Genomic DNA, 17,327 nt, shown 5'->3' on the forward strand with positions numbered 1-17,327 from the left:
GCTAGCCAGTTCGGCCCGGCCAAGTTTTTTCAGAAAGACATGATGAGAAGATCAATGCATGCGAAGTTATGGGAATTAATGCAAACTTATAATTACAACGATCATCAGTCGAGACAAGCGCCGATCGAAGATATATAGCATTTGGTGGTTCTTGAAGTTGGCGTTAATGGAGTACTAATTCTAATTAAATATATAGTTGAGAACGTACATGATCTGCGGCTGGGAGCCAAAAAAAATCCAAGTTTCCCTGAAAAGACACATGCAGGAGGACCCCTGAGTGTGTGTGTGTGTTATATTGCTATTCCTCCCAATAAATGACATTTTGCTTTCAGTTTTCTTTGTTCTACCAATTAAATTAAGAGATAAAAGTTTCAAATCGGCCTTTCTTCGGGCCGCCTGGTATAAGTATCATGTAGCCCTAATACTAATGATAAACCGGCCGTTGGATTAATACATAAAAGACTACTCGATCCCAATATCATATTTTAGCTTGTTTCCAATAATATGATATATACAAAATATAATATTTTTCTATACATAATATAAGCTACTAGCAACGCCTCTGTCAAGGATATGTTACCAACGTAATCCTCGGCTTGATCTATTGTCCTTAATCTTAGGAGATTTATTTGTTCACATCAATTCTTTCCTTTTCTATTGTAATAAGTCTTTATACCTTGATTTGTAATTATTCAAATTGATAATATATATAGAAGAAATACTCACCATGATTATGGTGGTGACTTTGCTAAAAAATTAATATGGTATCAACAGCCCGCTCGAATTAACCTCCATCGATCCCTCTTGCTTCCATGGCTGCCGAAAACACCTCACCCACCCTTCTCCCCTTCAATACCATGATTCAAATGGTAACCATCAAATTATCCTCCTCCAATTATCTCGTATGGAAAAGTCAGCTTCTTCCTCTCCTTGAAAACCAAGAACTACTCAGACATGTGGATGGAACTCTTGCACCTCCTCCATGGTTTGACCCTGTTGGCTCTCAGACGCCAAACATCAAACACTTGGTGTGGAAGAATACTGACTAGCGACTCTTGAGCCTCTTGCTCTCCTCCCTCACGCAGGAAGTCATGGCCGAGTTTGTGGGTCTTTCCACCTCACGGGAAGTCTGGCTAGCCCTCAAAAATCGTCTCAAGGACTATTTATAGTTGATGAAATGAGGGATGCGTTCGGTAATCGAATATGCTCAGGCGTTCAAGGCCCTTTGCAATCAACTTCATGCCATCGGAAGACTTGTCGACGGCACTAATAAAGTTCACTAGTTCCTCTGAAGACTGGGTTCGGAGTTCACCAGCTTTTCCACCGCCCAAATGGCTCAAACTCCCCTACCTTCCTTCATTGATCTAGTCTCCAAGGTTGAAAGTTTCGACCTTTTCCATAAGTTCCTTAAATCTTCTGGTTCTTCAACTGCCACTGAACTTCTTTGGCTTACCCATCTACTTCATGATCTCAAGGTTCCCATTTCACCGACGCCTATTGTCTTATGTGACAACAAAAGTGCGATCTTCTTAAGCTCCAATCCCGTTTCCCATAAACAGGCCAAACATGTTGAATTAGATTATCATTTTCTTCGAAAACTTGTTGTTGCTGGCAAACTTCGCACTCAATATGTGCCCTCTCATCTACAAGTTGCCGACCTCTTCACCAAAAATGTTTCTCGACCTCTCTTCAAATTCTTTCGTACCAAGCTTCATGTTCGTTCAAATCCGACGGTTAGCTTGCAGGGGGATGTCAAGGATACATTACCAACGTAATCCTCGGCTTTATCTATTGTCCTTAATCTTAAGAGATTTATTTGTACAGATCAATTCTTTCATTTCTATTGTAATTATAAGTCTTTATACCTTGATTTGTAATTATTCAAATTGATAATATATATATAGAAGAAACACTCACCACGATTATGGTGGTGACTTTGCTCAAACATTAACAGCCTCATCATCTAATATGTATTGTTCCAAAAACAAAACAAGCAAAAAGATCATTCCCAGCTATAGCTATTAATTTCAAGCAAAACTAGTGAGATCAATTTCCTGATCTAGTAGTACTATTCTTCATGATTTTCAGAAGCTTTGCATTATGCAGGTTCTTCTTCTCTCCTCAAAATACCTTTTACAAAGGTGCACAAGAATCAAGATCATTACATTAATCACATGCAAATCGGGGGTCAAGTAATTATATATATATATATAATTAATTTGCGTTGCAAAATGATATAATATTGATGGATCATATATAACAAGAGAGAGAAACAATATTAAGAAAAAGAGAAGTGCATAGCCACAATGAGGTTTTTCAAAAGTAAATTAATTCACAAATTCCTTATGGTTTTATGTGATCCGTTAAATTTATTTTATAATATAAATAATTTTATAATTTGACTTACATATTACGTCAAATTACGTTAATTTGTAAATCTATTTTTATAAAATCTTTTATGGCTAAAATATTTCTATTAAGAATAAAATGACAAAATATAAAGAAGGTGATTTCACCTAAGATATAGGTCCTGGGAAACACCAATGCAAGGAGAATCCTTCCAATCCTTGGAATGTAACCTGAGGATATCTCTTACTCTGTCTTTCAAATATGTGCCACAGTCAGTTTGGAGCAATGAACAAAGCTTTGACACAGCCCCAACCTTTAACATCTCCTGGACCACCATATGTGTCCCAGAGAACTTACATATCATTGTAAGGATCAGCACCGCTCGATCATCGGCTGCCGGTGAAACCCTCAAGATCCTTTTAGAGACCACTGCAATGCTTCCTCTATGATTCAGAAACCGAGCTCTCCCTTCGGCGAGAGAACATAGATGAAATAATACCCCTAAAATAAGCTCTGTGGTTCTGTTTTCAGGAACTCCCAATTCAAGCTCAATGAGCTCAAAAACTGTGCCTGCTTCAACCATTATTATTTGATTTCTACGCCAAGGACAAGTTTCTAACAGCACATGCAAAGCTGCATTAATTCCTTGTTGAGTGATCCCACACCTTAAAACCCTTACAATCGTCTTGAAGAATTCTGGTTCTAATCTTTCTAGTACACGCGAGCCCGCAGCTTTGGTGATTGTTTTCAACACTATCATCGCATGGGATTTCACCGTGATTTGATTTTTCATCTCGCAACGAAGAACCCACGTCAAGGAATCGATTATATGATCGTTCTCCACAAGTACTTGCTTTGTTTCGGCCGAAGGAATCGGGATAAATTTAAGCACACTAAGGGCCTCCTCAAGACCATCCGTTTGGCCTTTCTTGAAACACATCGCAATAAACGACAGCGTGGCTCTTGGAACACCAGCTTCCACCATAGGATTCCTATTCCTTTCACTTTCAGCTGCAAGCAACTCCAATTGCCCAATAGTTTTCAGTTGGAACTGAGGTAGCCAAAGATGTTTGATGAGTTTGAGGACTTGAAACCTGTCGAGAGGTGGTTTGGGTGTGGGAATCCGATCGACGCCATGGGAGGCATTCTGGGCGCACCAAGCCTGGATGAGGCGGCGTAGCATGTGATTAGGTGTTAAATCGGATTCTTTTGGCAAGGGCTGCTTGCTGACCGGACATGTTGTATTGTTCTTGCTTGTGAATAGCCAGTGTTCAATGCTTTCCCGATCGTAGGTGATGCCTGTTATGGCTGTCACTGGGTCTTTCATGATTTGGAGAGATATGGGGCAGATGAAATATTGAGGAACTTCGATGTCATCCATGAAATTAGTAAACCGCGTATAGGATGCTATAGATCTTTTTATATATAACTTAAAGAAACCAAGCTTGGAATGGCAACGTTGTTTTGGTTGCAGTAGTACTGGTAAGGGAATGCGGCTAGCTAATTCATTAAAAACATATATATCGAGAGAGAGAGAGAGAGAGAGAGTTATATATAATATAATATAATATAATATAATCATCATGAGACCGGTCGTTTCCTGCCAGTCATGTTGTCTATTAATTAAGACGATTCTAGCCAAAAGCCAATAATTCATTCCAAGGCATGCATCTAGCGTTTGGTGGCAGTCAAAGGAGGACGATGTTGTGGACTAAGGCCAAATCAAATGTACGCATGAGCAGATCCCATTTAAATGCGTTTGGTTCTCTTTTATCACATTTTCCTTTCCTATAAACTAGAACCTAGCTAGCTCGATGATCTCTTCGTAAACTTAGTCAATATTTAGCATTGATAATATCATCATGGCCGTCTTCTAAAATATTTCTCTTTTAAAAATAATTTGATGCAAATAACTTTCAATTTAACTCCTTTAATTTGGTGTATTCCAATTAGTTGCTAATTCCAGCCCTCATCGCCTCGCTATGCTTATAATATTAATATTTTAGAAATAAGAAATGTCAAAATTCTTGTTTAATTAATTGGCCGAAAAAGAGTCGATCATGAAGTAGTATCCTTACTAAAAAGGCTTGCATGAAAAAAAATTAAACAGCACAAGTTAATTACTTACGATAGTATTTAAAAAATGAATTTAAAGATTTTACCTACCTAAATTAATTGTTGGATAAAAGATAAGGCCGGATGGATGCTAATTATATGGATATATCACTTATAACCATGTGCCTAGCTAATTGGTGGAATGTGGAACAAGCGAGAAGAGTCTTACCACCTAGAGAAGCAGCTGAGGTTCTAAAGCTCGCAATTGGCCCTGGAAACAGAGAAGATAAACTGGTGTGGGAATGTGAAAAGAATGAGATTTTTAGGGCAGGTTTGGGGCACAAGATAAAACACAAAATTCTCATATCATCTTATTTCATCATTACATATTTTTCAAATCATCATACAAAATATAATAAATAATTCAACTTTTTCAAATACCAATACACATTTTTCAAATCTCAAAATAATAATAATATTAAAATATAATATTTTAAACTTCAAAACAAAACACAAAATTCTCATCTCAACCCCCAACATGTTCTTAGTATAAAGAGTGTCTATCGACTCTTTTATGCTTTAAAGAAGAATACAAATGCAGGAGAAAGCTCAAATTCAAAGACAATGAAGGTGTTGTGAAGGAAATTATGGATACTAAACATACCAAATCGAGTGAAAGTCTTTGCTTGGAGGGCTTGCAGAAATGGATTGCTAACTCTGAAGCATCTGAAGCACATAAATATTATTTTGGATGATTGCTATAAGTACTTATGCCTGAATAAAGTGGAGGATGTGGCCCATGCTCTTTGTTTCTGCCCTTTAATCAGATCCTGCTGGAAACAACAGTTCAATTATCTGCCAAATGATGAGCTTACAGAAGATTTAGTTTGTCTAGCATAGATAGTTCAAGCCAAAGGAAAAAAAGGTGAATTGGAGAAGTTCTTCTTAATAGCTTGAAGCATGTGGTATAAAAGAAATCAAAATATGTATGAGGGCATTACACCAGGGCCAGAACAGGTGATTGAGAATGCATTATCCCTTTGTAAGGAACATAGTGAAGCACAAAGGCCATAAAAACAACACTCAAAACCAGGCTTTGGGTGGCAACTCCCTCCTGCAGGAACTGTGAAGTTGAAGGCTGATGAAGCTATTTTCACTGAGCAATGCAGGTCAGGGGTAGGGATCATTTTGAGGGATGGGAAGGGAATTAAGAGTCCTTATGTCAGCTAGTAACAAAGAAAATTAAGTGACTGATCCAATTGAAATTAAACTGCTAGCAACTTTGAGAAGGCTGCAGCTTTGCTAGCCCATGCTCTCTATTAAGTGTTAATGCGATTTTAGCCCCTAGTGAATCAATATCTTTTCTGGGGAATCTGATTCAGAAGTGAAGGACTCGATGAAAAAGATGCCTAAAGTCATAGTGCAACATGCAGGGCGCATGGCCAATGGAGCTGCTCACAGTTTGGCAAGATATTCTTGGAGTATCGACAGCCTCACAGTTTGGTGGAACGTTGTTCCAGTTAGTGTTTCACAAATTGTTTGGTCTAATCTCTATGATGTAAAATGTGTTTGATTGAATAAAGTTTGATCTTTCCATCAAAAAATAAACTTTCTTGCCACTAGCTATATCGATCCAAACAAATTATATTAGTTTAAAATTTGAAAAAAAAAAAAAATTGTGGGAGCTAGAATTGGATTTTTTTTTCCCCTTCCTTTTGTTAATTAATTAAGGAATGTTAATAGAATTGGAGATGATTAATAGAATTATTAGAATCGATCTTGTCATGAGAAAGTTGCACAGAAAATCACTACCTAGCTAGCCACTAATTAATTGGTTGGATAGAATCAAATTACCAGCTTAAACGCGCCCGTTTAATTACTTGGTGGGTGAACGGCCTCAAAACCAACCGTATTAAAAAGAGAAATATTTAGTCATAAAAAAATTATATAAAAATAAATTCAAAAATTAATTAATATAGTTTGATATGATAAATTAAATTATAAAATTATTTTTATATAAAGTAGATCTAACGAATCTTATAAATGAATATAAGTTTATAAATTTATTTTTATATAATCAGTAGACGCGTAATCTCTTTCTATATATCTTAGTAGTTCTTGTTTAAAAAATGTTGTTTACGTTACAATTCAAGTAGTTGTTGAAACAAAAAAACAAAAAAGAAAAAGTCATCCTAAAATAATAAGCTAGCTAGCTAGCTGGAGATCAGAAACGTCAATCATGCAAGCTCCGCTGAAATTAAACCTAATTAAAAGTGTGACGCAGCTCAGCAAATTAAGGGTGCCAATCAGACAAATTAACGAGTCATTTTTCCTATAATTTGTATACTTGATTATTGGTGCATGTGAATCATTAATCACCAGATCAGAAATTTCAAGATCGAGCCCCACAACACATGATCATCAGATCAATGCTACTTTTCTTAGTATTATACATACATATATATATATATATATATATTATATATATATATGATGACGCGCAAACCCAATGCATGCAAACCATTAATTTCCAGATCGATCGGAGCCAAAAGAGGAATTGGGGTCCCTCCAAATTAATGAAACTGATTAGGAAATTATGGAGGCGGCTTTATTTAATTGTTTTGTGAAAATATGACTGGAAATCTCTACGGCGCCACTAGTACTAATGCAATGTTAGACTTTATGATCATCACATGAAGATTACTCGCTAGGGTTTTCCATTTCCTTTCTTTGACGCGTTCTCACCAAACATGCACATGAACAAGCTAGCTAGGGAAATATCTCTACGGCGCATAAACATGTAATTTGTGCTGATCTATAATATATATTAATTAAGTCTAATAAAACATATAAAATAAAAAACGTATTTTTCTTCTGATTATAATAGTCATGCCCTAACAATTTTATTTTTAAATATTTCTCGATGGTTATAGACACAATTATATTGTATTAGGTAAAAACCATTAACTCTCTTAGTACGTACTTAAATAACCATCATAAAAACTAGAAATATTTATGTCTTATTAATTATAACTTATTTAATTAATTTAATTTAGGTAATTTGTATAAATCCATTAAAAATATAGTGTGAGGGCCGGACACTTGATATAATTAAATTCTTATAATGTATATATGCACGATCGATCCCTAGCTAATAGATATATGGAATATATTCTAATATATATATAACGTCAGAAAGAGTTAAAGAAGATACACATGCACTTAGCTTGTTAGTCAAAAGTGTAACTTTATGTCCGAGTGATGATCATGAGTACATGATATATAACGGAGACAAGGATCGATTCGCCTCGCCTCTTGGCGCTATTGCTTTCTACTAATTTTCTAATTGAATTAGCTTAGCTGCTCTCTCTTACTAGTCGAGTCAAATCAATGCTTGCATTTACATCAACATGTGGGGTACTACTTTTGGCTTATTGTGGATATATAGGAGTCTATCTCTTAATGATTTGTGAACTAATCCTTTTAATATTTAAATTTAAATTTGTCCCTACTAGCTGCATGCGGGCTTACAAATATAATTATTTCGAGTAAAAATATATATTATTTATTTTAAATTTTATCATCTTTATTTATATATTGGTGTGACGTACAGTTGCTTAAAATATGTTACCATTTTTCTCTTATTTTATTTTATGCATATCGTATATTAATTTTATTTAAGAATAATCACTATAGTCGCCGTTCTACCTTCTCTTATACTTCAAATACGTACCGTGCTGGTTTGATTTCTCTGGTGCTTTTTCCACGGCCCAAAATTTCGGCTGGTGCTTGGAAATTGGAATCCTAGCCTTTGAATTTCAAATGTTTTTCGGTCAACCTTCTTCCGGTCTGACGTTTCTGGATGCATTAAGCTTGTCTGTATTCTGACTCCCTTTATTCATTTAATTATGGCAGTGCATGCATTCTCTGAATCTCTCATGGCCTGATCTCTTGTTCCCTTTGAACACTTAAAAAGAATCTCTCTTTTCATTATATATAGCAATTAATCTGTCCAGGTTTCATTGAATAATAGAAACATCTTGACCTAGGCCGGCCTAAAACCAAAAGTATAAAAGTGTTAGATTCCGTCGCAAATAAATTGAAGAGATTCTGACGTTTCCGTCGCAAATAAAAGTCAGTTAATTATATATTTCAGTTATATAATTAAAGAGAAAAAGTCTCGTGGAACATGAAACTCCTACTAACGTAAGATTTTGAACTGACTTTAATTTGTTTGACACGTAAGGGATCAACTTAAAGATTTTGACAAATTTATAAGATCATAAATTTATAACTGGAATATATAATAATAGGAAAATTTAATTTGACGATCATGTCCAAGCTGTAGTACTCATGACAAGTAAGAAATTAACAAAGCCCCGGTGTAAGAGTTTTGAGAAAGAAAAATCTATTTATAAGTCATTTTATTGACATATTCAACACATGACGACGTTGATGTATCTCATCACACCAATTAGTAGTGTATATATGTGTTTACACACCCACTTGTACGTATATATACTAGCTAGCAAATTAAGCTTTTCTGAAAATTATAAGCTAGAAGTAGTCCTTATATTATATATATTTATATATATATATATATATATATATATATATTTATGTTCCCAAACTTCTGCAGCTAGCTTTCACGCGCCCAACCAGAAGATCATCGATCGATGATCTATATTAATATATATACTAATGTCAAAGGATGAGGCACATTTTTGGGGCCGGCGTGACTTAGGGCTCGTTTGTTTTCAGAGATGAGATGAGATAAGTTGAGATTAAAGTTAAAAAGTTGAATAAAATATTGTTAGAATATATTTTTTAATATTATTATTGTTTTGGGATTTGAAAAAGTTGAATTGTTTATTTTATTTTGTGTGGGGATTTGAGAAAGTTGTAATGATGAGGTAAGATGAAATGAGATGAGATGAGATGTTTTTGGAAAACAAACAAGACCTTAATGAACAATCCACAATCCAGAAGAATCAGACGATTGTTTTTTCTTTTTTACTAAGAAAAGGACATACTCTCGCTCTTAGATATATATATATATTTATATATATATATTGAAAAAGCAATATCAAATAATAATATTAATTAATTAAGCACTAAATCAAATATTTGAAGTTTCATTACTTGTTGGAATTACTATATATATCATGTTTTAACGTGGAGATTATTGGTGTTAGTTTGCAAATGAGAGCTCATATTTATATATGGTTAATTAAAGGAAAGCTGCGAAGAGAATATATATATATATATATATATATATAGAGAGAGAGAGAGAGAGAGAGAGAGAGAGAGAGAGAGATAGAGAGAGAGAGTGAGAGAGATAGAGAGAGAGACCAGAAGGAATTCGCAATCCACCGGATCGAACAAAAAAAAAAAAACACATGAAAAAACAAGTTAGAAGCTTTAAACGGATAAAGCTTGAGACCCGGCCAATTAGGTAATTTTGGTAATGGCGGCCGGAATCAGTCATGAAGATTTAAACGGATATAGATAATTGTGAATAACGGAAATTGGGTTATATATATGTTGACCACCAAGATTAAGCTGCCTGGCAAAGTACCTGATCAGGCTAGCTAGCTAGTTAATTTCATTTATTACATGTGTAGAAGCAAGAGTTTGGATAGGACTAGGTGATCACTAAGATGATAGATTTCATCTTAATTTTTGTTTTGTAATTTAGATGAATGTAAAACACTTTGATTTTATCTATAGTGCTAGCTATTTTGAGTTTATCTATAAGTTGTTAGGAAGTGTTTTATATAAGTCAAAATTGTAGAAGTCAAGTTCCAAGAGATATATCTTATCCAGAGAAAAGTTTGAATGTGAAACTACCAATACTGAGAAGATAAGTATCAGGTATCAATAGAATCCGTCTGCAGAGTTTTACTGTAACTTGGAAACTGCTTTTAGAAATATATTTAAATTGTCATTTTGATTAGGAACAACAAAGATTCAGTTCTAGATATTTTTTAGAGCATTTTCTAATGCATATTTTGGTGAGAAAATTCTTTGGAGAATTTTCATACTGTTTCTCTCAAAGAATGTGATCGTTGATCCGAGATTGAGATTGAGTGGTCGTGATTCAGCCATTAAGTGTAAGGGGTTCTGATTTGTAACAAAAAGTAATGAAAAGTAACTGAAAATAATAGAAAGCAACTGCCTTTGGCGTCAACATGGTGCTTGGAGGAGCTTTAATGAAACGGTGTGTGGAAGCTTAACACAAGCTGCAATGTTTTCACGAGATGCGACATCTTTTTAGCTATAATTTTCGAATAAAACGATGCGTGTAATGAGAGTAGCCGTAAGTGTAAAAGGATGATTGTAGTGTATTATGAATTCAGTTTTTGGACGTTAAGTGTGAATTGTTTGGGAGTTTGAGAGATTACTCGAAAATCTCTTCCAAGAAATGATAACTGGTTTCTTGGGTTTCATCTTGAATTCTTGATTTGTTCTTGAGTTTCTTGATTGTTCTTGATTATCATTTTAGTTACTGGGTGGGTGGACAAGCAGCAGGTACGTGACAAAAAACCAATGTTTGAAAATCATCAGATGTTCTAATTGCTACTGCGGTAGAGACAAACAGGTCGCTCATAGGCCAATGCTAGGTGAGAGAGAAATTAGTATTCATGACTTTCCTACGGCTGAGTATGACATCATTCGTAATATTTTTGTTGACTGACATTGGAAAAAACTAACCCACTCTTCACCCACTCCATATGTTGTGGTTGTGGCGAGAGTTCTACTCAAATATTACTCATTTTAATTTAGATGATCACAACATCACTTCTGTTGTTAGGGGAATCCAAATTGAGATTTCTCATACTATTATTAGGGAGTTGTATGATTTGCCTACAGTGGACTCACCATTGTATCCATATAAGGGCATAGGGGCACCAACAAAGACAGCCATGCACAATCTCTTCGTTGGACCTCAAGGCCCAAAATGGAACCCCAAAGTCCATCATCTTCCACTTAATGCCATAGTCCCTCAATTTAGACTATTGGCCAAAATAGTATTATCAAGTCTTTAGCCCATAAGCTGTCATACCAAACTTCCTCTTGAACGTGCTTACTTTATGGATGCTCTGGCCACGAGTGTCTCTATAAATTATCCTTAGCATGTTATTGGCAATATTCATTGTTCCCATGTGGAAAAGGAACTCAACTTGCTATTTGGGACTTTGATCTCAAAATTGGCTATTAAGGCCAAGGTCTCTCTTAGGGACAATGAGCCTACAATGAAGATGATTGGGTCTATTTAAGACATAATTGTGGTTAAGTCTGAGGTTGTGTTGACAAAGAAGAGACCCACACCACTGAATCAACCTCCTCTCCTCCAGAGCCATCTGTCCCCATCTTCCAAGTGCTAGAACATATCAATCTTCTCTCCCAAAAGATTGACAACATTACTGTAAAGCTGGAGGCCAGCCATTCAATGATGGAGCAGCAGATTAATTTTTTGGTATTGTGAAATTTAGGAAGAGTTGGAGTAAGTGTGTTGCTGAGAGAGAGTTGAATGACTTTTTTGTGCTGTTCTGTTTAAGATAGTTTAATATTGAAGGGGAGGACTAAATTTTTATTTGCAAAAATTACTTTAAAAACTTTTACTTGATGGTTGATTTAGTTTAAGTTTATTTTTGCTGGACATAATTTTTATGTTGGACTAGAACATGCTTAGACTTTAAATTAGATTTTAAATTTTGTGAATTTTGATAGTATTAATCTTAGTCACTGTTTTATGTCAATATTTTTTATTCTTGATTATTTGTTTGGAATTTATACTTGGTTTCTTGGTCTATTGTTTATGCTTTAGACAAGTCAATATTACATTCATCAAGTAAGTTTTGTCACCAATCCGCCAAAGGGAGAGATTGTAGATACAAGTGTTTGGCTAGAACTAGGTGACTAAGTTGATAAGTTTGGATAGGACTAGGTGACTAAGATGATAAACTTCATCTTATTTTTGGTTTTCTAATTTGGATGAATATAAAACATTATGATAACTATTTTGAGTTTATCTAGAAGTTGTTAGAAAGTGTTTTAGATAAGTAAAAAATGTAGAAATCTAGTTCCAAGATATAGATCTTATCCAAAGAAGAGTTTTAGTATGAAACTGCCAATGTTGAAAAGATAAGTATTAGGCGCCAACAAAATCTGTCAGCAGAGTTTCACAATGACTTGGAAACTACTTCTAGAAATATATTCAAACTGTCTCACTGATTAGGAACAACAAAAATTCAGTTCTGGGTAATTTTTTAGAGCACTTTCCAATACATATTTTGGTGAAAAAAATTTCTTGATGAATTTTCATATTGTTTCTCTCAAAGAATGTTATCGTTGATCCAAGATTGAGGTTGAGTGATTGTGATTCAGCCACTGGAGTTTCAGGAGAAAAGCTAATGTTTGAAAATCATCAGAGGTTCTGGCTACTACTGCAGTAGAGACAAATTGGCCGTTTGTTTGATCAAGTAAGAGTGTCAATTAACAAAGTTTCTTGCTTATAATTGATTTTCAAATAATAAAATTTATTTTTCTAGGTTTGGCAATCCCGTAGGATTTCTCTAAAGGGTTTCCCTTTAAAGATTTCTTTAAAGAGTTTCCCTTTATTACCAATTTTGATGTTATGCAATTGATTTATTTTATGTTAATGTTTTCTTATCATATAATTGTATGGTTGAAGACTAACTAATTTTTTGAGTGATTTAGTAGATCTTTGAATTAAAATATAAGGATACGTGGGTAATTTCAACGTGCCCATGCAACGGCTACTTTTCTTCCATCTATATATGGTCAACCTAAAATGTCACGTGTTGGTTTCCATTTTTGATGGATAGTTGAGTGTTAGAATATCATTCCATGAATAAAATTCAACATCAATCAAATCTTTATTTGAGTAATGCTAAGTATAATCATAAGTTGTGTAAGTTTTACGCACTATTTTTGAAAAAAAGTGAGATCTATTGTTAAAAAAATAACTTTTTATGTGGATCTTATTTTTACTCATTTTTTTTAAAAAAGTATGCGACGCTTGTTCAATATATAATTATAAATATCATTTCTCTTGTAATATTTCTCATGTGATTATGTATAATCTCTTTACATCTACCATGGGAAAAAAAAAAAAACAAACAAACGGAATAGTATTAGGGAGAAAGGAAAGCCCCATTCCCGCGGGCCGCGGCTAAGATCTGCTTCATGAATTTAAGGCCATGCAAATTGGGCCTGAGGTTGATATTATTAGGGCTTTATAAGTTCAGGAGTGCATCAGAATTAATGTTATGTAGCTATTAACCGCTCTTCTCTTCAGCCTGGCCCAGCTTTTGTGCGTGACGGAATGTTGATCACAGTGATTGAGGATGCAGTCTGCGAAGCCGAAAGTAACCGATACTCTCTGTTCGCGAAAAGAGAACCCGTGTGTTGTAACCAACAAGACCTGACCCTCATCGTTGATTACTGAGAGGAGAGAGAGCTTTCTCTGTTGCTTGTTGAGTTGCTGATGCAAAATAGAAACAGGCTTCTCTTCCAGTAATAGAAAAAGTAAAAGAAATTTACGGTACCGGTTCTCTCTTCCAAACTGGGTTTTTATTGGTTATCTTTTCCTTTTTCTTAATTTCATTGTCTTTAGTTTTGGAAAAACAGTGATTTTTTAGCCTTTTTCTTATCGCTTTTAGTTTCGAATTTTACTTTGAAGCATTTGTTTTCCATTGTAGAAAGAGTGGATTTGAGTGTTTTTGTCACATACATATATCATTTTGTTTCACACAGACTGATTAGGATCAAAATGTGTAACCTTAGTCCTTTTATAATATAAGCCTTGATGTGGTTTGGGTTTTGCTTATGTTTTTACAAATGATATCAATGCCAATCCCGACTGGAAGTGTAGGATTTGAGCTGTGTCATAACGGAATGGCTTGACCAGAACGTCAAACATATGAGTGGGGAAGATTATAACACCCCCTATTTGTGGGAGAGTGATGAACGTAATCCCACACTGCTTGGGAGGAGATGTTATTGGCACTTATAATGATAGCAAGGAAGCTCTAATTATAACTTTGACTAGTACTTTTAGAGTATAAGCCTATATGTGGCTTAGACTTTTCCTTGGGTAGTAACAAATTACATATTGAAGGAGATGATAATGTCTTGTGTAATTGAAACTATTTAGAACATAATACTCCTTGGAGAAAGACTAATTTTGAATTGTAAGAACATTAGTTGAGAAGTAAACTTAAATGTTATGATTTCTTATGTATACAAATAAAAAAATCAAGCTTCTGATTGCGTAGCAAGAATAGGCATCTCATGAAAGAACAACAGTTAAGACTTGGGAGCAAGACTTTAGTTGAGATTTTTTAGAGATTATTCATTAATAATTTTATGGCTCAGGTTGTAGATAGTGTTTTCATTCATGACGTAAAGAAATATATTGAGATTTATAATCATGTTTTCTGTCAGCACCTCAAATGAGGAGCTGTAATCTTACCTTAGGTACCTTAACTTGCTGATTTCTTTACAAAGTTCCGTCTGTTGCCAGGTTTAAGCTTTTGCTTAGTAAAATTTCATTGTTATCTATAGAACATCGCACCTTTAGATTTTCCACATCTGTTAGGCACTTAGCTGTGCGTTTTGCTATGAGAATATGTACTTCTTAGGTCTCTCCACTAAAAAACTTAACCTTTGCTTAAGATGATTTATTGGGATTTCAGCTTCATTGGTACATTTCTAGTCTCTCACTCTCTGGTTAGGAATAATTATTGTTCTTTTTCAATATTTTACTTAGAAAAAGTCAGTTACACATTGCAACATTGCTATCCATTGAAACCATAATATTTTTCTCATGATAAAACCTCCTACAGGTATCAGTAGGGGGTTTATAATTGAAGAGAATTTTTAGACCATGTTGGAGATCAGTATGTGACATTCATTTCGGAGTGAGATCTAGTTTTGATTATCAATGACACCATTTACAGCAAAATAGCCTCTAGTATATATTAGTAACAATTACTACAAGATTTGGCATGTCTTGTTGTTCTGGTTCTATTACTTGTTGCCGATCATGTTTTTGTAATAATACACTCAAGTTGATTTTTAATGTAGGTTGTTCTCAGGTTCCATAATAATGCATAAAAGATGCATTCTTTAGTGCCCATTGCTCCAATGGACTCTCCTGTAAGTTTTGCACGTGATTTTTCATGTTTAATTTTTGTGGTCTTATCATCTTATCTCTTTGTTATTTTCATCAAACTGACATAAGATTGCTGAACTTTCCTTTATTTTCTGTTCTCTGTTGTGTGTTAAAAGCTAGCTGAACCACTGCGCTATTTTTTGGTACTGTCTAGTGGTTTTATCCACTACCAGAAGCAAACTTTATGAACACTGTTTTTTTGTTTTATTAGACAGCCACTTGGAAGTATGTCTTGACCTCAAACGCTGACTACTCAGTTGCCTTGTTTTCCCTGTACCTCATACCTGTCCTTGCTTTCAGGGTAATGAAACAGGGGTTCCTAGCAAGATCGGTGACCGATTAACAAGTGATGTAGTTGTCAGACTGCGAACACAGGATGGCCGAGATGATTGGATGTACTGTCACTCCCACCTACTCATAGAAAAAAGCAAGTATTTTGCTGACCGCCTCTCTGAGAATTGGCCAACATGTCAGATCCTTGACTCACGCAACTGTGTTGAAGTTTACTGCCATGAATCTGACTTTGACTACTATGTCAATGTTCTACGCCTTCTCTATGTTGGTGTAGACGGCTTAGATGTGGATGACATTTGGCATGGTGTTAGAAATGCCCTTGGCATACTCCAGGTGGCTGTTGAGCTTGGTTGCCCACAAATTGTTACTGCTTGTGTAAAATACTTGGAAGCTGTCCCTTGGGAAGAGGCCGAGGAGGAGGAAATTTTAAAAATCATACCACGCATGGGATTACAAGCAGAGCCCATTCTTGCCCGTCTGCAGCCAGTCGATCCATCAGCTATCATGGGGATTTTTTTCTCTGCCATCCGATTTGCCACATCATCCCCTCCTCCAGCCATGAATGATCTTAAAACTTCAGCTCAGGAGCAGCTTGAATACATGCTAACTGAAGATGATGATGCCCCTTTATTGACTGCTGATGATGGGATAAAATTGGAGGTGAAAGAATGTGTAAAGAAACTATTTTCCAGATTCAACAACCTATTAGAAACTTTATTATGTGAACCTGTGGAATTGGTTTGTGAGGCAGGAATAATGCAGTCATTTCAATCCCATCTATCTGATTTGTCATGGGCTGGTCAGATATTGAATAAGCTGGAAATTATGAGAGAATTTGTCAACAACTGGGTTGATGCATCGGATAAGATAGTTAAGGTTGTTGTGCAAGCCAGTTCAACAGCTGAAATTACTGAGATAAAGTGCAAGGTTATTGAAGTTGCAGCGAAAGTTTTAGAGGCAATTGGGTATGGCACTGTTATAATGCCAACTGCAAAACGGCTTCATATGGTGAAGGTGTGGCTTCCATTTGCGAGGATCACAAAACCATTGATTGACTGTGTCACAACTAACAGCGAGGATGCTGTGGCAATTAAAATAGATGGTGAGCTGTGGCAATCCTTGGAATCCACATTTGTATCAATAATTCTTGCATTGCCATCTGAGGACCAGGCAGAGATTTTAACTGAATGGTTAGGGAGTGAGCATATTCGGTATCCAGACCTGATCGAGGCATTTGAGGTGTGGTGTTACAGGTCCAAGGTTGCCAAGCGAAGACTATCATTAGTAACGTGCAACATTGGTATTACCCACACACTTTGACCTATTCTTTTTAATGTTTTCATAGATTGCCAATTTGGGTACCCTTTAACAATAAAGGGATGTACGAAAAAAATCATCCTCGCTTAAAGCAGAATGCAGGTTTGGA

The 17,327-nt window shown here is 35.3% G+C and overlaps 2 protein-coding genes across 2 annotated transcripts; one reads left to right on the plus strand and one right to left on the minus strand.

Moving 5' to 3' along the window:
- Window positions 1-2,350: 2,350 nt before the first annotated feature.
- LOC118348317 (E3 ubiquitin-protein ligase PUB24-like) lies at window positions 2,351-3,730 on the minus strand. The gene has a single exon (XM_035689830.1). The coding sequence runs from the start codon at window positions 3,728-3,730 to the stop codon at window positions 2,513-2,515; it is 1,218 nt and encodes a 405-aa protein (XP_035545723.1). The 3' UTR covers window positions 2,351-2,512.
- A 10,005-nt stretch (window positions 3,731-13,735) lies between these two features.
- On the plus strand, window positions 13,736-17,327 carry LOC118348137 (BTB/POZ domain-containing protein At3g05675-like). Its single transcript, XM_035689116.1, has 3 exons — window positions 13,736-13,975; window positions 15,520-15,591; window positions 15,908-17,327. The coding sequence occupies exons 2-3, from the start codon at window positions 15,553-15,555 to the stop codon at window positions 17,219-17,221; spliced, it is 1,353 nt and encodes a 450-aa protein (XP_035545009.1). The 5' UTR covers window positions 13,736-13,975; window positions 15,520-15,552; the 3' UTR covers window positions 17,222-17,327.

Source organism: Juglans regia, chromosome 4 (assembly GCF_001411555.2).
Source record: "Juglans regia cultivar Chandler chromosome 4, Walnut 2.0, whole genome shotgun sequence".
NCBI classification, from domain to species: Eukaryota; Viridiplantae; Streptophyta; class Magnoliopsida; order Fagales; family Juglandaceae; genus Juglans; species Juglans regia.

Coding starts and splice junctions, on each gene's coding strand:
- LOC118348317 (XM_035689830.1), bottom strand. CDS start 3,730: ATGGATGACATCGAAGTTCCTCAATATTTCATCTGCCCCATATCTCTC.
- LOC118348137 (XM_035689116.1), top strand. CDS start 15,553: ATGCATTCTTTAGTGCCCATTGCTCCAATGGACTCTCCT. Junction 15,592..15,907: donor TTGCTCCAATGGACTCTCCT/GTAAGTTTTGCA, acceptor CCTTGCTTTCAG/GGTAATGAAACAGGGGTTCC.